Raw genomic sequence first — 24,362 nt, 5'->3', positions numbered from 1 at the left:
TATACAATGCTAATAGCAGCGGTACTGAAAAACGCAACACAGACCTACTTCTTTTTTATGAAAATTGCGTTCACGCATTGTCCCGCCTTGCCAATGGACTTCGTTGTGGGTAAACATCGTGATTTCCGCTCGTCATTAGCTGGCGAAGTGCGGGACGACTAAGATGGCGGAAAAAACAGCTTCAAACGAAGAACATCGTGCCTGGCGGCTATACAACGTGACAGGGTGGATGACAAAATGCCGGACCAAGAAAAGTTTGTCTAGAAATAAGAATAAAGGAATATCGATATTACGTGCTCACGCGTTTTGCCCGAGATACCAGGCTATCGTTATACTAGACATGTTCTAAACAACATGGGACGTCTAATGAGAGGGTCAGTGTTTTCTAGCCACGATAACTCGACCAGTACCTACTCTAATGATTAATAGGGTACAGAGTACCAAATGGCCCACATTTTGCTGTCGCGTCGCCGTTGCCATCTTCTGACCGATATCCTACGCATAATAAATTAACTCGCACTTTCTGCCCTCCTTCGCGCATGACACAATTCGCCACCGCTGCTAAAAATCATAGCATCGCTAGACTTGGAGATCGTAAACCAATAGAAACCGTGTCGTCTGCTTATTGGCCGAAACGCAAATAATATAGGTTACACGAAATAGCAGAGCAAAGCGAACGTTTCGGTGTGACGGACTCAACCCACGGCTATCGCTGAAGCAGCATATCAAACGAAACAATGTTGACTATACCGTTGTTAGTAACTTGCATCACCGTAATGGTAAGACCGATTCATACGTTGCTAAAGCTCGCGCGCTCTCTCCCTTATTTTCTATCTCTCTCTCTCGCGCTCTCTCTCTCTCTCTCTCTCTCTCTCTCTCTCTCTCTCTCTCTTTGCCTCTCTTTCTCTCTGATCCTTTCTTTCTTTATCGTTGTATGTATGTATGTATATATATATATATATTATATATATATATATAATATAATATATATAATTATCTATTGACTGTATACGTTGTGGTGCATAATTACAATTTACAGGTTCGAGTAAATTATTTGACTGGTGTATAGGAGCTTATTGGTGATTGCATATTTTTCGCGGAGTAACGGCGCATCACCACCTATCACATAGACAACGTATACTCGCACACACGTGTAAATGCAACTTTGTAAATACGCAGGTGAACGCTGTTGGCGCGTCTCCCGTCTTTAGTAATGGCGGACGAGCGTACGCGGCCGTCAACTTCGGACAGGGCATCAACCGAGGCGTCGCCAACCCGGCCGTCTACCGTCAGACCCTGCAGATAGCGCCCGTGGGCGTGGCTGTTGCGCCAGCAGTGGCCGCGACGGTGGCGCCATCCGACACGATCACGTACAGGCGACCGGCGACCCATAAGCCGTTTGCAAACTTCGCTGCTAATGCGCATCAGGCTCGATCGCTCGAGGAGCAGCGGGAAGCGTCGAAGTCATTCCAATACGACAACAAACACAACACGGAAGGTAATTAGCGAATACCGGTGTGTCCGTTAACATAAATTACGGTCCGCGAAGTCCAATGCGACAACAAACGCAACACGGAAGGTAATTAGCGAATACTGGTGCTCATTAGCATAAATTACGGTCCGCGGAGGAAGTAATTCTTGTTAAAATGTTCGTGTGATCTAATAGCCATCGTAACAAACGTTTGTCTCCGTTCATCGAATAGCTGACTCGACGAGGACTGTACACGGACGGGACCAATCCGACGACGTCTACACACATACGTTCCGCAGGGGGCTCGAATGGGGGAATCAAGAGGGAGCGATATATCCGGTGAACTCGATGGGCGACATCTACTATCCATCAATTGGATTTTTCGGCCCAGGAGAGGCACCGCTTCGTGGCTATGGCGTATTCAGTAAATAAGACCGAAGACGTTTAGCGATAACTATTTCTTCGATTATATTATTTCGTCGCATCTAATTTATTACATATTTTACGTGAAAATAAACAGGTCAGTGCTGTTTAGATATGAAAATGTCATCGTATGCCATCAACATTTACACATCCTCAATAAATAAATGTTTTATAGTTGCGCTCGTCTCAAGTATATATTAGCTCAGGTTATTATAACTCGAAGAGAGCAAGTGTGTATATACGTCGATTTAAATGTATTAAAACTTGTAATATGGCAATGACCCAAACTTACATTTCGTTATATCGTTGTATAGCTGTGTACACACATGCATACACACACTGACTCTTTCTCTCTCTCTCTCTCTCTCTCTCTTCTTCTCTCTCTACACACACACACACACACACACACACACACACACACACACACACACACACACACACACACACACACACACACACACACACACACACACACACACACACACGCTCCACACACACACCATGCATCGCGGAATATACTAGTAAAAACACGCAAAATAATCTATATTTATGATATAGCTATAAGAATGAAATGTTCATTTTGCTCCTCGTGTATATGTAGGCATGCAGGAAATAAAATGTATTTCGTGATGAGCCAGCTGTATTTACGTCTTTGGCTTGGCAGAAAATAAATATTTGTATAGAAGTGGGGCAAGATAATCTTTGAGCGTTGCGCTAATCTTAACAAAAAATCTTGAGCAAAAAATAATTGGCGCAGCTACTAATTTATTGTAAACGGGCGACTAAATATAATTGCACTCAAGATTCAACAGATAAGTGAAATTACTACTTGATATACTAATAATAAAGATTAGACGAATATTTTTGCCTATTTCGAATAATCCTTTTTTTCTTCTGTAAATTAATAATGTTGGCTACATTATTATTACGTGTGATTTCAATGTCATCATCAAAAGTTATCATTGTTTCATGTGGCATTCATCCGCCACCCTATTTCCATATGCTACTCTACAGCGTCAGTAGAATCGAGTATTATCCAAGGAAAAACAATTGAATGCATTAATTTAATGTCCAATTGCTCCACAATAACTGTTACTACACGTTACATAATATTAACGCACTATAATTAATGCGCACAGTATAAAAGACTAAAGAGTCGATTAGACAATTTCCAATTTTCAAACTCAATCTTTATATTCGCAACTTATTTCAAATCCGCATTTATTTTCTGATACTTTAATTTGATTACGAGTGGAAAGTGCGGGGGCTGACTAGATCACGTATAGAATGGCCCGCCGCATTCATCTGTCCTCGATATACGGGCGTAATGGAGCAATCCTTGAAAACAAGCTATACGCAAGTTATTTTACTCGAATAAAGGGGGCAAGGCACTAGTTTAAAGCGAGATATTTATGCAGAATAACTTTCTTCTTTTTTAAGTGAAAGCTTGTAAAATGACCTTTAAACTTAAAAGCAAACGGTGAATTTCGGCTTGTTTAGCTACTTCTGAACATTATAGGGCGCATAAACATTTTTTTAAAGCTAGCCTAAAGATACAAGTAGGCATGCATGTGCGCAATTGGAAGCGTGTTATGCGACTAACCGCTTAATAATCAGGGGCCCGTTTGTCAGATAACAAAATTGTCTTAACATTATCTCAACATTGAGTTTTTCTCTTAGACCGTTGACAGAAACGCCAGCGAAGTTACGAAAAGAATGAAAAATCGAGGCAGATTCGCTCATAACAAAACGGAAACACAATTGATTGTCGACCGGTCTAGGAGAAATGTTAATGTAAGACTAATGTTAAGACTAATTTTGTTTCTGACAACGGGCCCCATGGCATTTATATGGCCCCAAACCTGTCCCGATAAAGCGAAGGGCCATTGTATTCCGCAAATGCTGGTGAACCTTTTTATCGACAGAACGCGAGTTTTAACTGAATGTGTATAGAAAGAATAACAACAGCAAATGAAACAAACACGCAGAAATATTAATTTGCCGAGCATCGGAGAATCTGCCATGGCAGAACATGCATTAAAAAAACCGCGCGATTATAATCGATATCTTGGAACAGCGTTGAACGCATGGCCGCCAAGTGTCTCCCCATCGTATCTATCCTCTTCCTCACTGCTGCTCGCTGCTTCGGCGCCCTCCTGCCTCCCGCCTGGCTCCTCCTCATTCTTTACGCGTCCCCATACTCCTCCTCATGCCTCATCGCTCATCGCTCATACCCTCATCCTGTCAGGGCTTCTCCTCATTCTTCTCCTCTTCCTCGCTCCTCCTCCGCCTCCCCTGCCTCCTCCTGCCTCCTCCTCCTCTCCTCCTCCTCCTGCCCTCCCTCCTTCGCCGTCTTCTTCTTCTTCTTCTTCTTCTTCGTTCTGCTTCTCCTTCCCTTCTGCACTTCCCGCCTTCTCTATCGCGCATTCAGGGTTTGTTTACGCGCAGCATATAAACTCTGCTTGAGTGGAGAATGTCCTATGTGAAGGTTTGACGCGCGCTCCCCTTGAACAAACAGTGAATAGGCGATGATGTCATTTGGAGGCCTCAAGTAAAATTGAACATTGCGCACCTTGCGCCATCTATTGACAGATATGTACTCACACCTAAAGTCAGGCTACTCATTTCCCAGCCTCCTCCTAATCCTGCCCCATCCTCGCTGCTCATTTCTCCTCTTCATATTCTTCTCCTCCCATCTTCCCTCATCCTCGCTCATTCTCATACTCATCCTCATCCTCCTCATCTTCGTCCTGCCTCCTTCTCTTCTCCTCCTCCTCCTCCTCCTCCTCCTCTCCTCCTCCATCCTCCTCCTTCCTCCTCGCTCCTCCTGCCTCGCTCCTGCCACCTACTACTACTACTACTACTCCTACTACTACTACTACTACTGACTCTACTACTATTACTGGGACTACTAACTAGCTACTACTACTAACCTACTAATACTACTACTACTACTACTACTACTACTACTACTACTACTACTACTACTATTACTACTACTACTCCCCTGCCTTCTCCTCCCCCTCCTCTTCTTTTTCTCTTTCCTGCTTCCTCGCTCCGACCTTACTCTTGTGCCGCTTCCGCCGCCTATCGCGTATCCAGAGTTGTTATCGCACATAAAACGCTTGCTTGAGTCAGAATGTCGCTTGTTGAAGGTTTTGAACCGCCTCCTTGACAAACAGTGAATAGCGATGATGTCATTGCGGCCTCAGCGGACATGCAACTGCGCACCCTTGCGCCATCTATTGCCAGTACACTAAAGTCATCCTACTTCGGCCAATCCTTATAGTAGCAATAAATTACTAATCGTGAAGGTAGCGTAGACTTACTCAGAATCTATAAATTAAACATTATCTAAAAACAATTATTACGCGGCTTCTTCAATGACGTCAATCAATCAATTATATAATGCTAATAGCGATGAGATTTACAGTAAATTCACATATATGTAATATTCGCGTGAGATTTTATCAAAATGAGATTTGGCAGTGTAACGAACTTATATCACAAAATTCAGCCCTGAAGCTTATTTAAGTATATATATATACTATATATTATATATTATAGATATATATACTTATATCATATGATTATAAATAAGTGTGTAGCTTTGAAAATTCTCAATCAACTAATTATACTAGTAAATAAACTACGTGAATAAGTCAAAGCACGAGCATCAGCTTGCTTAGGCCAAAACGGATTAGTGCTGCCACCTGTTGATATTATTTGCCTATTGTATGGATAAATAACATGCGCATATACTTACGTTCATTTGTACCCTTCTTGTGTGTTGCTGACGTGTCAGAGAAGTGTCTACGTATGGCAGTGACGAGTATATATGTGTAGACTACCTATATGCAGACGTATCAATATTATTGTACCCATGCATGTAATGTCCGCATATGCATATACAGAATATGCGTCGCAGAGAATTTATTTGGTACAAATAGATAGTATGGGTATAGTCTATATATAGTTTAAGTTAATATTAGGTCATTCAGTTGTAGAACGCTTATTACTTATTTTATTACCAAATCAACCTATAAAAGGAAAATTCAGTCATATACGATATATATATATACGTATATATATATACTATATATATATATATATATATATATATATATACTATATATATATTATAGCCTCTCTCTCTCTCTCTCCAAGTCTCTTCTCTCTCTCTCTTCTCTCTCGTCTCTCTTCTCTCTCTTCTCTCTCTCGCTCTCTCTCTCTCCTCTCTCTGTCTATCTCTCTCCCTCTCTCTCTGCTCACTTATATTATATATATATTTATTTATTTATTTGTGTGTCTGTGTGTGTGTGTGCTGTGTGGTGCGTGGTGTGTGTGTTTCAACAATATAAGACCAAAGGTGAACGGCCGAAATTAATGGTGAACGCTGACATGATAGCTCATCTCACTGAGGGCATCACCCCATGTTATATTCTTTTATTGCTATTGGTGAGCATAGCGAATTCACGGCTAAGTGCATGCCACCACACACAAACACACACACACGAAACACAACACACAATCACACAACACACACAACACATCATACATACACACACACACACACACACACACACATAAACACACCACCAAACACACACACCAAACACACATCACACACACACCACACATACACACACACACACGCACACACACAACCACACACACACGCACACCACACACGCACAGCACACGCACAACACACATCAACCACTACACACACACACAGCGCATACACATACACACACAACATAACGACACACACACAGCACACACCACAAACACACACACCCACATACACAGCACACACAACATACATCCACAGCACACACACACACACACACACACACACGCTACACAGCACACACGACACGGAACACCACGCGGCACACGCGCACGGGAGGGCTCTGCACTTGGTAGGGCGCACGACGCACATGCAAACGCCACGCACAGCCCACAGCGCACACGCACACGGCACACGCCAGACAGCGCACGACGCACATGCAACCACACGCACACGCACACGCACACTCTCTGCTCGCGCTCTCTCTCTCTCGCTCTTTCTCTCTGCTTCTCTCTCTCCTGCTCTCTCTCTCTTCACACCACACAACACACACCACACAAATCACACCAACACCATCGCGCACTCGACATACGACCACACGCACACGCCACACGGACACCATCGCACGTGCCAGAACACACACACACACCACACACACACCAGCAGACAGACACAGGCATAGCACATACCACACCACGACAACATACACACACACACACACACACCACAGCACACAGGCACTCACACACACACACATTACACACACACACACAACCTTTACACACACACACAGCAACACTACACACTACACAACCCCACAAGCACGCACACACACACAACGACACCCACGACCACACACACACACACACACCACAGTCACATATACATATTATATATGTATATATATTCAGATGTTTAATTATGATAAAGCATATATGTTTTCCTTGTGACTTATCAAAAAAAATCGTGCTTATCATATAGCGAAAAACTATTTTATACCGCAGATATTGCACAGTGTGTTTTGATTTTAATGTTTGTGAACATTCACCAGAGCACATAAAGCCTTAGATGGTTTATATGCTATTGATATTATCAATTTCAATTATGTTAATCACATGTCGACATCATTTACTAAGATAACTAGACACGCGCCTTATCACTTCACAGATGCATTACAGCTTGTATAGAAAGCCTCATATACCTTCTCACAATCGTCACGGCCTATCTTGAACATAGGCGTAGTGCGCATTGTATATGTTGCGAGTTGTAATTTTCACACACTACGCCGCTATCGCCGAGCCGCACAAACCTGTCCTATACAAAAGAAAGTCTTGGGTTGCCGTCGAAAGCGCGTTGATTGCAGCACGCTCAACTGTGGTTTTGCATATGGCTAATTGAAAATCAAAAACAGATTTGTGCCGCCTAACGCAGCTGGTCACCTGTCTTCAAAGACGCGTCTGAAATAGGTCATCCGGGAGGTTAATTACTAGTGGACACAGCGCGACCTCTCGGTGACGACGCTGGCTGGAAACGCCATGTTGCATAAGCAGCACTTTCACAGACGCGTAATACAGACGCGCGCAACCGATCGTAAATTATCCGCGCTTGACTAACGAAACTGAAAGTCGCTCGAATGCTAATGAGTGACCCGATTCACCCAAGCGACATAGCAGCGTAACACTGTCACGTAGCGACCCACATATTTCGGCAATACTCTGTCTCTCTCTCTCGCTGACCGTAGGATGATACGTGCGATGGTTACACAACAGTGACCGTTGCGTTGACATTCCGACAGTATTACGCGTGGACACGATTGGGGTTACCATGTCAATCGTCTTGTCATTATGACCTCATTGGATACGAAGGATAGTGCATCGTTCGAGGTCAAAAGACAGCACCGACTCATATAAAAGCTTGCTGACGACAATTAAAGATATCATACACGACCTGACGAGGCTCGAGTGATTTCGGCGCTGTTACGCTGTGACTATCATTATATCTGGTTAGTTTGATTCTGTGTGGAGGACATCTTGAAACTATCCTGTGCATTTCGGTGGAGTGTGGATAGCTCGTTTAGAAATTGACAGGGTTTGCATTCAGGGATAAGATCGAGTGCCGATCTATATATCCAGTCAATTGTCAGGTAATTGTTGATTGTTAACTACAGTTTTACGTTTTTATCTTTCAGGAAGATGAAGCTTTTCATCTTAGCCGCTGTTCTTGTGCATATGGTAAGTGCGATCTGATTTACCAAATACTATTCTTTTCGAAATCTTTAATTGGGTAGAGCTTAGAATTTACCTGTATATATATATATTATAGTATTGATAAAAGCGAAAACTTTAGATTAACCACATTTTGATCTGATAAGGATCATTCGTACACTTCAAATTTTCATCCGTATTCAACATATCTTGAAAACAACCCGTAATTCTTTTATAGGCACTTGCCAGTTCGTATGGCCAGTCAGGTGGCGGAGTAGCCTACCCTGGTACAGGCGGTAACTACTATGGAGACGTAGGTAGCGGTTACGCGCTGCCCGACCAAGTGCCATACGGCATCACCGGACCTCTGATCGTACCCTATACCAGCGACATTCACAAGCGCCATCACGGCGGATACAAGCATGGAATACACGATGCTAGGAATCAACAGCACTCGGGTAACTACTACAAGGACAACGGTGCCTACAACGACAACACCAACGGCCGATACTACAACAACCAGTACAACCTGAAGGGCAGGGGCGCACAGTTCCGGTAAGTGACGTTGGCCTAATAATTTTCTTGAATGAGCGACATGTGTACGTAGAGATTTCGTAACAGTAAATAGCACTTGTTTATTTGGAGAGATATTGAAGCGAAACTGTCTGTGCGCTTACGACATGTTACGTAAATATGTTTTCTTTGGTCAGAAAGTTTGCTCTAATGTAAAGACTCTCTAAAGTAACCATGAACTAACCTAACGTTCTTTGTCTTTCAGGAACAATTACCTATCTGACTTCAATGGAAAGCATTTAAACAACAACTACGTGAAGGGTAAGGCTTGGGGCCACAGCCAGTTCGCGCCCACGGCTGGTCTCTACTACAGGAAGCTGTACTCCGGATTAAAACCCATTTACTGGTAGACAACGCTCGCTGCTCATCGCTGTGACCAGTTCGTTCTTCCTGTCTACAACTCATTTTATGATCTTGCCTCGCGTGACGTTGACTCACAGGTCATGCGCGTCTATAGTTACACTCCAATGAATGCTTTACGCGTACACGTACTGAATTTCAAACTTGTGCAGTTACTCTACAGTCTACTAATAGATCTGCGAATGTTAAAGTTTGCAAGGCAAGGTTACACAGAGCTATCATTTGTAAATATAACGAGGCACATCAAATTCGAACGCGAAATAGAGCGTTTATATTGTTCTTTGCTATTTTACTAACGTATCACGTCAGATGAAGCCGAAGACTAACAAGTTCGATGCGGGACCGTCTAATGTGTCCTATTCTCATTTAACTTCTTCCGTGAAAACGGCGCAGCGCCGTATCAACGCGGATGTTATTGCGTGTCTGATTACTAGGCAAGACTCGTATGACATTTTGAACCTGTTTACCTGGCAACATTTTCGGCACGTAAAACTCAAATGAAATCTATTTACGGGCGTACCTGTGGCCAACTCTCCCACCCCCCATTATTGCCCCATTGTTGCACAAGTGTTGTTGTGATAAATGCGCTACGACATGGTAAACTTTCAAATAACGCCTCGCCGCATATCCGCAATATTTTACTAGTATCACAATTACGACTGGTTCTCACAGAGTTGTAGATGCATGGTGAATCGCTAATAACGGCCATACAGTTCATCTCGCAGATATTTATTCACATATTACATGGCACATAATACCTGCATAGTTTATCGTAAAATTTGCGAGCGAAGAAATTATGCTCTAGCTTACGACTTGCTATCTTTTGCTGTTGACGTTGTTTTCGTCGTTGTTAGTAGGATCTACAGCTCTACTCACAGATAACGATGTATTTTTTTCACTATATATATGACGCCGTTGTTACTGTTGTTAATATTATTGATAAATAAATTTGTTAGTTGTTTATTAAATTGATGGGTTGCATCTTTATATATATATATATATATATATATATTATTTTTGCTCCTCGTGTATATGTAGGCATGCAGGAAATAAAATGTATTTCGTGATGAGCCAGCTGTATTTACGTCTTTGGCAGAAAATAAATATTTGTATAAAGTGCAAGATAATCTTGAGCTTGCCTAATCTTAACAAAAAATCTTGACAAAAAATAATTGCGCAGATACTAATTTATTGTAACCCTAGATAAAATGCACTCAAGATTCAAGAATAAGTGAAATTACTGATATAATAATAATAAAAGATTAGCGAATATTTTTCCAATATTCGAATTATTCTTTTTTCTTCTGTAAATTAATAATGTTGCTACATTATTATTACGTGTGATTTCAATGTAATCATCAAAAGTTATCATTGTTCATTGCATTCAATCCGCCCACCCTATTCCATATGCTACTCTACGCGTCACGTATATGAGTATTATTTAAGGAAAAAACAATTAAATGCATAAAATGTAATGTCAATTGCTACACAATAAACTGTTACTACACGTACATAATATAACGCACTTATAATAATAACGCACGTAAAAGACCAAGAGCGATTAGACTATATTCCAATTTCCAAACTCATCTTCAATCGCACTTATTTCAAATCGCATTTATTTTCTGAACTTTAATTTGATTACGAGTGCGAGGGCGGGGGCTGACAGATCACGTAATAGAATGGGCGCCGCTTCATCTGTCCTCGGATATACGGGCGTATCGGACAATCCTTGAAAAACAAGCTTTACGCAAGTTATTTTACACGAATAAAGGGGGCAGCACTAGGTTAAACGAGATATTTTATGCAGAATAAACTTCCTTTTTTAAGTGAAAGTTGTAAAATGACCTTAAACTTAAAAGCAAACTGGTAATTTCGGCTTTTTAGCTACTTCTGAACATTATAGGCGCATAAAACATTTTTAAAGCTAGCCTAAAGATACAAGTAGGCATGCATGTGCAATTGGAAGCGTGTTAGCGGACTACCGCTTAATAATCAGGGGCCCGTTGTCAGAAACAAAATTGGTCTTAACATTAGTCTTAACATTGAGTTTTTCTCTTAGACCGTTGACAGAAACGCAGCGAAGTTACGAGAATGAAAAATCGTAGCAGATTTCCTCATAACAAAACGAAACAAAGTGATGTCGACGGTCTAGGAGAAATGGTTAATATTAAGACTAATGTTAAGACTAATGTTGCATTGCCATTGTATTCCGCAAATGCTGTGAACCTTTTTATCGACAAACGCGAGTTTTAACTGAATGTGTATAGAAAGAATAACAACAGCAATGAAACAAACACGATGACAATATGATTTGCCGCATCGGAGAATCTGTAATGCAGAACATGCATTAAAAAAACAAAAACAGTTTAGAAACTTTAAAAAACAATCGCCCAATGCAGAGCTGGCGCGGATTATAATGCGATATCTCTGGAAACGTGAACGCATGCAGCCAAGTGCCATCGTATTCTATCCTCTTCCTCCTCCTGCTGCTGCTCCGCCTCCTCCTCCCCTCCTCCTCCTCATTCTTTACCCCCCCATACTCCTCATCCTCCTCATCCTCATCCTCATGCTTCTCCTCCTTCTTCTCCTCTTCCTCCTCCTCCTCCTCCTCCTCCTCCTCCTCCCCCTCCTCCTCTTCTTCTTCTTCTTCTTCTTCTTCTTCTTCTTCGTTCTCTTCCTCTTCCTCCTTCCCCTTCTCCTCCCCCTTCTCTATCGCGCATTCAGGGTTGTTTACGCACATAAAACTCCTGCTTGAGTGAGAATGTCCTATGTGAAGGTTGACCGCCTCCTTGACAAACAGTGAATAGGCGATGATGTCATTTGGCGGCCTCAGTGGAAATGAAATTGCGCACCTTGCGCCATCTATTGACAAATATGTACTCACACCTAAAGTCAGCCTACTCATTCCCAGCCTCCTCCTAATCCTCCCCATCCTCCTGCTCATTCTCCTCTTCATCATTCTTTTCCTCCCCATCTTCCTCATCCTCCTCATTCTCATACTCATCCTCATCCTCATCCTCCTCATCTTCGTCCTCCTCCTTCTCCTCCTCCTCCTCCTCCTCCTGCGTGTCCGTGTTTGCGCGCCGTTCCTCCTATCCTTCGCTCCCATGCTCTCCGCGGGCCTCCGTGGGCCTCCGCTGTCGGCCTGGCCTTCCCTCCTCCTCGCTACCTTGCAGCTACTGTAGCCTAAGTATCACTACCTCATTATGATGACTACTATACTACTACTACTACTACTACTACTACTACTCCTAGTACTATTACTTACTATACTACTATACTCCTCCTCCTTCTCCTCCCGCATGCCTCTTCTTCTTTTTCTTTCTTCCTCTTCCTCCCTCCCCGTGTGCTCCTTTGCCGCTTCCGCCGCTCTATCGTCGTAGTCAGAGTTGATTTACGCACATAAAACTTTGCGTTATGAGTCACGAATTGTCCTAGAGTGTGGCAAGAGATATGACGCCTCGGCCTCTGGCGGCACAGCAGCTGAATACCGGGGCGCGCGTGAGGTAGTTGGGCCTCCAGTGCAGAAATGGGCAACTGCGCACCTCTAGCGCCATCTCATTGGCCAGATACACCTAAAGTCATTCTATAATCGGCAATCTAGTTAGACGATAAATTGACTAATCTGTGAAATAGCGTTAGATATAGCGCAATCTATAAATTAGAATATCTAAAAACATTAATTACGCGGCGTCGGGTCAGACGTCAATTCATATTAGTATAATGCCTATAATGAATGAGATTTACAGATGTAAAATTCAAACATATATGTAATATCGCGTGAGATTTTAAAATGGAGATTTTGCGTGTGAAGAATATATACAAAATTTCAGCATGAGGCCTATATTCTTATATATATAATATACATGGGTTATACTAGTAATATATATAGTATAGTAGTAGTAGTATTATAAATTAAGTTGCTAGCTTAAAATTTCTTACACTAATTATATACGTAGTAAAATTATTAACTACGTGGACATAAGTCAAGACACGGCAGTCACTGCTTAGGCCAAAAACAGGATTAGTTGCTGCCTTTGCTCAGCCTGGTTGAGTTTTCTGATGTTTGTGCTTTGTTTTATTGGCTCGTGAGTAACGATAACGGGATGCGACTATACTTACGTTCATTTTGTACGACTTCTTTAGTGTGTTGTACCGTCCGATAGGGGAGTGTCTACGTCTATTGTTGGGTGGAGGTATGATGGTGTATATACCGTAGTATGCACGTTGTATCTCGGAATATTGTGGACATCATGTCGTCCGCATTGCCATTACAAGAATAGTGCGTCTCGCATGAGTGCTATTGTGTTTGGTGCTCAGCGCAAATAGGATCGGAGTGGTGGGAGTGTATAGTGGCGGTAGTGTATTTAGGTTTAGGCGCTGGTAAGTCTCAGTTGTAAGGAAACGGCTTCTCTATTACTTATTCTACTTACGCAATCACCTCTAGAATGTCAGTCATAAAGTATTGGCTCAGGCCTGGCCGTGTATATACTCTTGTGTTATATATATATACATATATAATAACTATATTTTATATATATATAGATATCGGTATAGTATTATTAGTAGTATTATAGCTCTCTCTATCTCGTCTCTCTTCTCTCCTCTCTCTCTCTCGTCTCTCTCCTTCTCCTCTCCTCTCATCGTCTCGGCGTTCTCATCTGCTCGCTCTCTCATGCGTCTATCTCTCCTCCTCTCTCGTCTGGCAGTCCACTGACTATATCTACGTATACTATACTATGTTGTATTTATTTATCTTGGTGTGTTCTGTGTGTGTGTCGGTGGTTGTGTGCGTGCTCGCTGTTCTGTGTGTTCATCTTACAATTATAGACCGAAGAGTGAACGCCCGAAATTAAACTGCTGAACGTGAATGAATACTGATCTGCCTGATGTCAGCACCCCATGTTATATTCTTTTAGTTGCGTATTGGATGAGCTATTACGTAATTCACGCTACATTGGCCACCACAACACCAAAGCACACCCAACACAACACACACAACACACATACACAAACACCACACACACACATAACATACACACCACAACCTTGACACAAACAGCAGCACATACTCCACACACCAAACACACACACAAACACACCACAACACACACACATCACTACCACACACACACACACAACCACAGCTCAACACACACCACGCATTACACACACACGCACACAGCACACAAACGACACACGACAACACGCAATACACACACCACACATCATACATGACACACGACACACACACAACACACACACAAACACACACACACACACATCCACACACACACCACAAATACATACACACACCACACACACCACCACGATCAACTTACACACACACACGGGAACGGAACACCACGGCACTCAACGACGCACGGCGCCACGCACGCACATGCAGACGCGACGACGCCGAGGCCGCCCCCCACGCACCACGACGACGCACACGCACGCGCACAGCGCACATGCAGACGCACACGCCACGACCGGCCCACTCTTCTGCCTCGCGCTCTCTCTCTCTCGGCTCTATCTCTCCTCTCTCGTCTTCTCGTCGTCTCATCTCTCCTCTCTACTCAACACACAACGACACACACTACATCAGGACAGACACGCCCGACAACTCTCGCGCACTCGCAGTACGCACGACGCACCGATACGCACGACCGCAGCAGCGCTCACGTGCACACAACCACCACACACGAACACACAGAACAGACACAGGCTATTACACTACCACAACACACCGCACACACACCACACCACACACACACACACCATCCACACACACACAGCACACGAACACACCACTTACACACCCACACACACTCACACAGCAACACACCACACACCACACACACACAGACAGCACACGCTACGCCACACAACACACACACACGACACACACACACACACACACATATACATATTATATATGTTAGTATGTGATGTCAGATGTTGAATTATGAGTAAAGCATCTATGTGTGTTTCCTTGTTGAGTCTTATCGCAGAGAGAAAAATCCGTGGCTTATCATTATAGCGAAAAAACTTATTTACTACGTAACGCCCAGCATATGTGGCACAGGGATGGGTGTTTGATTTTCTAAATGCTTTGTAACACGTTCACCAGAGCCAATACAGCCTGTAGATGGTTTATATGCTATTCGATCATTATCAATTTTGCAATGTGTCGCTTCAATCCAGACGCGCATGTCACATCATTTGTGGATAAACTGAGACTACCGCGCTTATCACTTCGACAGGAATGCCATTAACAGCTTGTATAGAAAGCTCATATACCTCTCACCGCAATCGTCACGCCGTTCGTTCGAACATAGGCGATTTACCGTTGTCCATTGTATATGTGTGCGATGTTGCTAATTTTCACCAACTACACCGCTATCGCCTGAAGCCGCCACAAACCTGTGCCTATACAAAAGAAAGTCTTGGGTTGCCGTCGAAGAGCGCGTGATTAGCAGCCACGCTCAACTGGGGTGGTGGTTTACATATGGGCTAATTGAAAATCAAAAAACAGATTTGTGGCGTCGGCCTACAACCGCCAGACTGAGTCAACCCTGTCTTCAATAGACGCGTCTGATGATAGGTCATCCGGAGGATTAATTACTAAAGCTGCGACACAGCAGCGACCTCTCGGTGACGCGCTGCTGGCTGGAAACGCCACTGTTGCATAAAGCAGCACTTTTTACAGACGCGTAAATACAGCACGCGCGCAAGCGATCGGTAAATTATCCGCGCTTGACTAACGAAACATGAAAGTCGCCTCGAAATGGCTAAGGTTGAGTGACCCGATTCAACCCAAGCGGACATAGAGCGTCAACACTTGTCAACGTAGCGCACCCACATATTTCGGCAATACTCTAGTCTCTCTCTCTCGCTGACCGATATCGGATGTACCGTTGCGATTTGGTTACAACAACAGTGACCGTTGCGTTGAACATTCGACAGTAATTACGCTGGTGGACACAGATTGGGGTTACCATGGTCAATCGTTACTTCATTTATGACACTCATTGACGAGTCACGAAGCCGACTAGCTTGATCCGCTTCGCACCGGTCAAAGACCAGCAACCGACTCTATAAAGCCTTGCTAGACGACAAATTAAAGATATCATACACGGACCTGACAGGCTCGAATTGTATTTCGGCGCTGCTTACGCTGTTGACTATCATTATATTCTGGTTAGTTTGCATTTCTGTTTTTTATGTGGAGGACATCTCTGAACTTATCCTGTTTGTGCAGTTACGGGTGGAGTAGTGGAGTAGCTCGTTTAGAACTTGACAGGGTGTTGCATCCAGGCGGGATAAGACTCGCAGTGCCGTCTATATATCACAGTTCAATTGGCAGGTAATTGTGATTGTTAAACCACAGTTTTACGTTTTTATCTTTCGGGAGATGAACAGCTTTTCCAATCTTAGCCGCAGGTGTATCTATGTGAATATGGTAGTGCGATCTAGAATTTACCAAATATTTCTTTTTCGAAATCTTCAATTGAGTGATACGAGCTTAGAATGTTAACTGTATTATATACTTTATGATATGATAAAAGCAGAAAACTTTTTAGATTAACACATTTTGCCTCTGCTAGGCATACTTGTTGTTTAACTTTCAAATTTTATCCGTATTCAACATATCTTTTTGAAACAACCCGTAATTCTTTTATAGGCACTTGCCAGTTACGTAATGGCTCAGGTACAGACGTGGCGGAATAGCACTACACTGCGTTACAGGCGAGTAACTACTATGGGCAGAACGTAAGGTTGAGCGGTTACGCGCTGGCCAGACCAAGCTGCATTACGAGATCAACCGGACCTCTTCTGCATCGTACCCGCTATAACACAGGCGACGATTCACAAAGCGCCATCACGGGCGGATACAAGCATGGAATACACCGATGCTAGCGGAATCAAACAGCACTCGGGTAACTATTACAAGGAACAACGGCATGCCTACAACGACAACACCAACGGAACGAACTACAACAACCAGTACAACCTGAAAGGCGGTGCGCAACAGCTTCCGGATAAGTGATCGTTTGGCCTAATCAATTTTCTTGAATGAGCGACATGTAGTACGATAGAGATTTTCGTCAACAGTAATAGCACTATGTTTTATTTGGGAAGAGATATTGAAGCGAAACCTGTCTAGTGCCCGCTTACGACATGTTACGTAAATATGTTTTTTGGTTCAGAAGTTTTGCTCTAATGTAAAGACTCGCTCTAAAAGTAACATGAAACTAACCTAACGTTCTTATGTCTTTCAGGAACAATTAACCTATCTGAACTTCAATGGAAAGGCTATTTTAAACAACAACTACGGTATAAGTGGTAAGCTTGGGGACCACAGCCAGTATCGCGGCCCACGGCTGGTCTTCACTACAGGAAGGCTGTATCCGGATTGAAAATCCATTTACTGGTAGGACAACGCTCGCTGTCATTCGCTGTGACCGAGTTCGTTCTTCCTGTCTTACAACTCATTTTTTATGATCTATGCCTCGCGTGACGCTTGACTAACCCCCACAGGTATGCGCGTCTATAGTTACACGTCCAATGAATTGCTTTACGGTACACGATTCTACTGGATTATCAAACTGTGCAGTTACTCTACAGTCTGACTAATAAGCATACTTGGCGAATGTAAAAGTTTGCAAGGCCAAAGGTTACACAGAGCTATCATTTGTAAATATAACGACGGCACCATCAAATTCGAACGCGAAAATAGAGCGTTATATATTTTCTTTGCTATTTTACGAACAACGTATAACGTTACATTGATAATGAGACGAAGAGACTTACAAGGTTCGATGCGCGGACCGATCTAATGTGTCTATTCTCATTTTAACTTTATCGGTGAAACGGACGCAGGCACGTAGATCAACGCGGTGTTATTGAGTGCTCTGCATTACTTAGGCACAGATCGATATAACATTTTGAACACTGTTTACCTGCAACATTTTCGCGGCGACGGTAAAACTCAAAATGAAATCTAATTTACGCGGCGTACTGTGGCAACTCTCCCACCCTTATATGCACCCATTGTTGCAACAAGTGTTATTGTGATAAATGCGTTACCGAATGGTAAACTTTCAATAACGCCTCGCCTATAACCGCCAATAATTTTTGACTGTATCAACGATTGATCACGGTCTCACAGAGTTGTAGGACTGCATGGTGTTTACGGGCCACTACAGTTCATTCTCGCAGATATTTATGACACTATTACCATGGCAATACAAACCTCTAGCATAGTTATCGTAAAATTTTGCGAAGCGAAGAACTTATGCTCGTAGCTTACGACTTGCTATCTTTATGCTAGTTGACGTTGTTTCGTCTTGTTGTGTAGATAGGATTAACAGCTTACTCACCACGATAACAGAATGTTATTTATTTTCACATAATATATATGACCGCGCGTTGTATTACTGTTGGTTAATATTACTTGATAAAATAAACTTTTGTTAGTTGTTTATTAAATTCGATGGGCCCCGCCCGCTCGCGGGTTGCATCTTTATAATATATATATATATATTATTATTATCAGGTATATAAAATAAAAATGCAAGTAATGTAAAGTAAGGACATTTGAAAAAGATAACATGCGGTATATATTTTCTAACAATAGTACGTTGTTCAATATTTAAATTCATACTTGCCACACAGCTAACAGCGAGTAACTAGCTTTGCACACCCCATAACATTCTATTTACAAAAGACAGGACACACACACACATAAGCACTTCTCTCTCTCACCACACACCACACCACAACACACACACCAACACAGCCACATACACACACACACACACAACACACACACACACACACACGACACACAACCACACCACCACATACACAAACAACCACATGTTAACACTATACACGCGCAGCGCATGTACTATTACTATATATATATTATATATATATATGTGTACGTTACGCTATATGTCCATCATGTTAGGTTGATATTCAAGCACACACGAACCCCCCGCTCCCGCCAAACAACCAACACACAACAACGACAGCACGACAACAGCCAACACACACGACAGCACAGCACACAGCCTACACAACGCACCGCACACGCGCACGCGCACGCGCACGCGCACGCACACGCACACGCACACACACACACACACATACATATTATATACCGCATTTTGTAATATAAATTGTGTTTGAATGAAAAAACGATTACATTAGTTCGCACGTGTAGGTTAGTTACAAGCGTTATACACTTGTTTCTAACGTAAACTCGTCTTATATCTACGCCTCATCGTTCGGCTTATAATGCAGGCAATTAAGGGTGTTTAGGTCTCATAGAAATTTGGACGTTGTCCAGCAATGGTTTCGGCGCACTGTATCGAAGCTTGACGTAGAAGATGACAGCCGCCGCGAGCGAAGCAGTCAGCATCGCACACAGAATCAGGAGTCCGATCACGAAAGCATTCCTGTTCACGCACAGCGCACTCGTCGTCTTCTCGCTAAACAATATGGATTCTGAGCAACAAAAGTAAAAGCGAGAATAACTCCTATGTTCACGAACGAAATTCACGTTTGTTCTATAGTGTGTTCCGGTTATGTGTACAGACGTTTCGACATTTCCCGATTTCTAGTTGGTGCGTTGAATTCAGATACGCGCTGTCGAAATGCTCTCGAACTCGCAATATCTACTGTTTTGTTTTATTTTTCGCATATCAATTACGCCGGCTTACTTGTATCCTCCTTGGAAATTTGGTCTCCAGGTATTAACACATTTACGCTGCGATAGAGGTCGCGCATGTCGGATGACGTGCCGTTTGCCATATTTTCGTTGTATTGATGGTTAATATCTCGTTTGCGGAGCCTATGATATGTCAGTTGTTCTCTTGTATCGTAAACTCTCGAACTACATTCATCCTGTAATGACAAAACCACAGATCGATAATAAAATGTGCAGACACGCTTATAAATAATAATAATTATATCGATTGTGGGAAAAGCCACCATTTGAATTGTGTCAATAATATAGCGAGCTTGAACTGACGCTTAGCTTGAGCTGTCGGGATAAGGACAGTTGTGAACACATGCGCGTAATTTACATTATACCTGTTAATCAAACAACCGCTTGAAGCGACCTTTTTGCTATGATGTTATGTTACCTCATGGTTTTCGCTGGACTAATTTTAGCATTTACTTTATTACCATGACAGTGATGAGACACTATTATGTAATTCTATCCAGGTACCTCACGGCATTGCTCGAAGCAGATTTCCACTGTACATTGGAAGTACACTGACGGCTTATCGGGGAATTTGAAGGCTTTAAAGTGAGCAAATACGCTGCCTTCACCCTGCTGATGCGGCTCCGTTGCCTTCTTAAAACTTTCAACCAATTTTGTTGCAACTGGACACCTAGAAAACATGGCCGAAAACCTTATTACAAATATGAATACCGAATATTTGCTTTCATAAAATATTACGCGTTTTCAAAATTATACGGTCTGTGATACATGATATGCGTTATAAATGCTGACTAGTTCATACCCTCTCTCGTCGAATAAATTAACAACATTGTATCCAGTCCCATCATGAGCCATGCAAGCGTGGACTTTAATATCCCAGTAATCTAAAAAAAATTGTAATAATTATATACCACATTAACACAATATTTTATAAAGCAATCAATGTCATATTCCTACGCCATTATTAACTCTCGATCGTCATTAATATATATATATATATATATATATAAACACATATATATATATTATTAACAGTGATATTATTGCAGACAATAACATGTAACATAGGTATATGATGAGCGCTAGCTTACATGTGTCGGATACGGACAGGACGATCGTGCCGTACTCTCCCACGTGAAGAACATCAGCTGACGTCGCTCTATAGTCCCTGCCGTAAACGACCTTCAGCGTGACCTCGGGCAAAGGTATGCGAGCCGGCGGTACATTAGTCGTTCCGAGCATCCTGCGAGACATTAGTAGCGCCGTCATGAAATGTTTTGTCAGGATTTTCTCACATAACCGCGCACTTATCCATACACAAGACATGTACAAAACATACGCAAGCGCACACGAATGCTTACGAGCGCACGAATGTGTTAAACAAGGTTAGCTTTGTCCGTAATGTCTAACAATGGCAGGGCGAGAAACATTGTAGGCCTAACCAATGTGATCATAATACCACTTTCACTGAAAGCATATGCAATTGATAATAACCATTGATAACATTGATTAAAAAGCTGTTGACAAAGAAAACACGACCTGCTGTGATTGGCCTGTTGTTGCGACGGCGCAGATTTTATGCGACCACGATAATTAATATGACGTGTGATGGAACAACGTCAAGCTAGAGAAATCACGTGACCTATCTTTAAACCCAGTTGTTAGTCAATTGTTTGTAATTGAATGATGGACTCATCGCGCAGTTATCCGTACGCAACATCAGTAAGCGCTCACAGAACTTATAAACATCATAACGAAGATATGAAGAAACTGATATAAAATTAACCATCAAATACAATATCTACATAAACCGTGATCCATTCAACACGCATAAACTACCGCTTGGAAAAATCGCGTGTGAAATTCCATTTTTAATTAGGATTCTCTAGATCTCCATCTAGATTTCTCTATCTAGAAATCTCTTCCGTGACTTATGTGTAAGAACTACATACGCCGCGTTTCTCTACGTACGGTACGGAGACGCCGGTGTTGAGTACGGTGTATGGCATCTCCTGGAGCTGGCAGCTGACCTGCAGAGCGCGGTCCCATTCCTCCAGGATCGGAGCCTCAGCATCGAACATTACGATCACCGTGCTATCAAAACGTGTCACTTTAGTTGTTGCATATCCCTGTTGGAAAAAGTTTAAAATTAATAATGGTCTATTTCACGTATTATACGTAAATATTCCATTACGTAATATTCGCTATTTCACGGATGGTGGATTTCACGTAAATATTCACGTATAAGTACGGAGGAAGCAACCCTAAGGGACGAGAAACGGGGCGGATCAATGTTCTGTTTCCCAGGTAAAGTCTGTGCTGTTTTCCGAGTTCTCGGTTGATAAAAATCGCAATTTCGGATTTCCCGCGTCCCAGGTGACTTGCATTCGTGAATCACGAGAAAATTACCTGGTATTTTCTGGTTCCCATGTAATTAAATTACTCTCGTATCCGTATAATCGTTTCCTTCCCCCAACATTACATCATTTACAACGGATTTGCAAGAAGCATAATATTTTCACTAAACTTAAATGATAGTTATCCTTCACACAATACAGATAAAATTAAGTTTAATATAACATTACATGCGGTCTTATTCACGAGGATTTTTTCGAAAGTGCATCGAGCGTTATGCTCACAACAACGATGCTGCATTTAACTGCTTAGCGAAATGCGCGTTTGGACAATTTTCCAACATAGGAACACAGACCCCGATACAATTCTACTCTTCTATCGTGCGCATTGCGAAATAGCTACACCAGGTGCCCGTGTATTTTCTGATTGATTTATACAGTTCTAGAAACTGATCGTGGCACCTCGTGTCAGCTGAGTAATCAATGGAGCTTACAGCGGCTTGGTCGGAGTATTCTTTCGTGCCGCAGCCGTCCAGCGGGAATGTAATCAAGGCAAATGACCTTCCCGTCCCGTACGTCGTGCACTGCTCTGTGTCGTAAAATCCCTTCGTGTATAATTTCCCATGGAAAGGTTTCTTGAGTTTCACCTCCACCGTCATAGATTTCTCCTGATAGCCCGGATAGCAGGCGACAAAAACCTCTAGAATGGGTGGAAAATCGAAGAGTCATTAGTATGCAATGGTGTTTAGTCGTAGCGGCTCCGTGGGCGCAAAATCGTACGCTTCACCTTTAATTAGGTTAACCTTTAGGCTAACGCTCCATTAGGAGTGTTCCCAACTTTAATATCATTAATGATTAATGATTGATAATCCTAACCCTAACCCTAACCCTAACCCTAACCCTAACCCTAACCCTAACCTAAATGACATTAAACCACAAACTAATATATGACCATGACCATATATGTATATTTCTTAATCCTACCATATGTAGACATCGGGTGTAAAAAACCAGCCGTTATGTAGACAAATTTGTTAGGTAGACATATTTGCTGTCTACCTAATGTTTAGCATGCTATAACTTCGTTTTCTTCATTAAATTTATAATTATGTCGTGTTTATCTAGTAGAGGTGTCCTCGCTCTATTGACCTGTAACATTTTTAAATATGATAAAGCTTAAATGTGTTGTTAAGAACACATTTTCTAAAAGTGTCATATATACGTTCCTAATGGAAAATCAGTCCTTAAGTAAACAGTCAGTTAGTGCCTTAGGTAGACAGACTTAAGTAGACATATATGTGTATATCTATCTTTGAATAGTTTTAACAAATATATGTCTATACCCCTAAACGCACTAATATAGATGTACTATTTCTAGAAATTGCATTTGTGTTACTTTGCAGTACTGTAGATATATTAGCGTATGGAAAATGTCTACGTATAACACTAGTTTTCGGTACTGTCCACCTATGGTTGGATTAAGAGATTATATATATATGTGTGTTATTATGACCATTAATGGGAACACTCCTAATGTAGTATCACCCAACCTTTCCTTTAGCTGTCCAGCAGGCGATGTGTGCAGCGCACAATTATGAACACGCAGTAGAGCGTATCACTCAGGTGATGGATTAGGCATCGCACTTGGTTAGAAGCAACA

At 42.3% G+C, this 24,362-nt stretch overlaps 3 protein-coding genes across 3 annotated transcripts; 2 read left to right on the top strand and 1 right to left on the bottom strand.

The window, feature by feature from the left end:
• The first annotated feature begins 678 nt into the window (after positions 1 to 678).
• Positions 679 to 2,175, top strand: LOC106806581. Its single transcript, XM_014808573.1, has 3 exons — positions 679 to 779; positions 1,180 to 1,498; positions 1,704 to 2,175. Exons 1-3 carry the CDS (start codon positions 738 to 740, stop codon positions 1,901 to 1,903), a joined length of 561 nt encoding a protein of 186 aa, XP_014664059.1. The 5' UTR covers positions 679 to 737; the 3' UTR covers positions 1,904 to 2,175.
• A 6,208-nt stretch (positions 2,176 to 8,383) lies between these two features.
• On the top strand, positions 8,384 to 10,566 carry LOC106806592. Its single transcript, XM_014808584.1, has 4 exons — positions 8,384 to 8,469; positions 8,656 to 8,698; positions 8,910 to 9,226; positions 9,450 to 10,566. Exons 2-4 carry the CDS (start codon positions 8,660 to 8,662, stop codon positions 9,592 to 9,594), a joined length of 501 nt encoding a protein of 166 aa, XP_014664070.1. The 5' UTR covers positions 8,384 to 8,469; positions 8,656 to 8,659; the 3' UTR covers positions 9,595 to 10,566.
• Positions 10,567 to 19,741: 9,175 nt separating this feature from the next.
• LOC106806582 lies at positions 19,742 to 23,254 on the bottom strand. Its single transcript, XM_014808574.1, has 7 exons — positions 23,197 to 23,254; positions 22,320 to 22,477; positions 21,440 to 21,591; positions 21,151 to 21,232; positions 20,853 to 21,018; positions 20,341 to 20,524; positions 19,742 to 20,125 (listed from the first exon to the last, which is right to left on the bottom strand). The coding sequence occupies exons 2-7, from the start codon at positions 22,427 to 22,429 to the stop codon at positions 19,926 to 19,928; spliced, it is 894 nt and encodes a 297-aa protein (XP_014664060.1). The 5' UTR covers positions 22,430 to 22,477; positions 23,197 to 23,254; the 3' UTR covers positions 19,742 to 19,925.
• Positions 23,255 to 24,362: the final 1,108 nt, after the last annotated feature.

The sequence above is a fragment of the Priapulus caudatus genome, unplaced genomic scaffold (genome assembly GCF_000485595.1).
Source record: "Priapulus caudatus unplaced genomic scaffold, Priapulus_caudatus-5.0.1 Scaffold168, whole genome shotgun sequence".
Lineage (NCBI taxonomy): Eukaryota > Metazoa > Priapulida > Priapulimorpha > Priapulimorphida > Priapulidae > Priapulus > Priapulus caudatus.
This window is presented reverse-complemented; position numbering and strand designations above follow the sequence as displayed.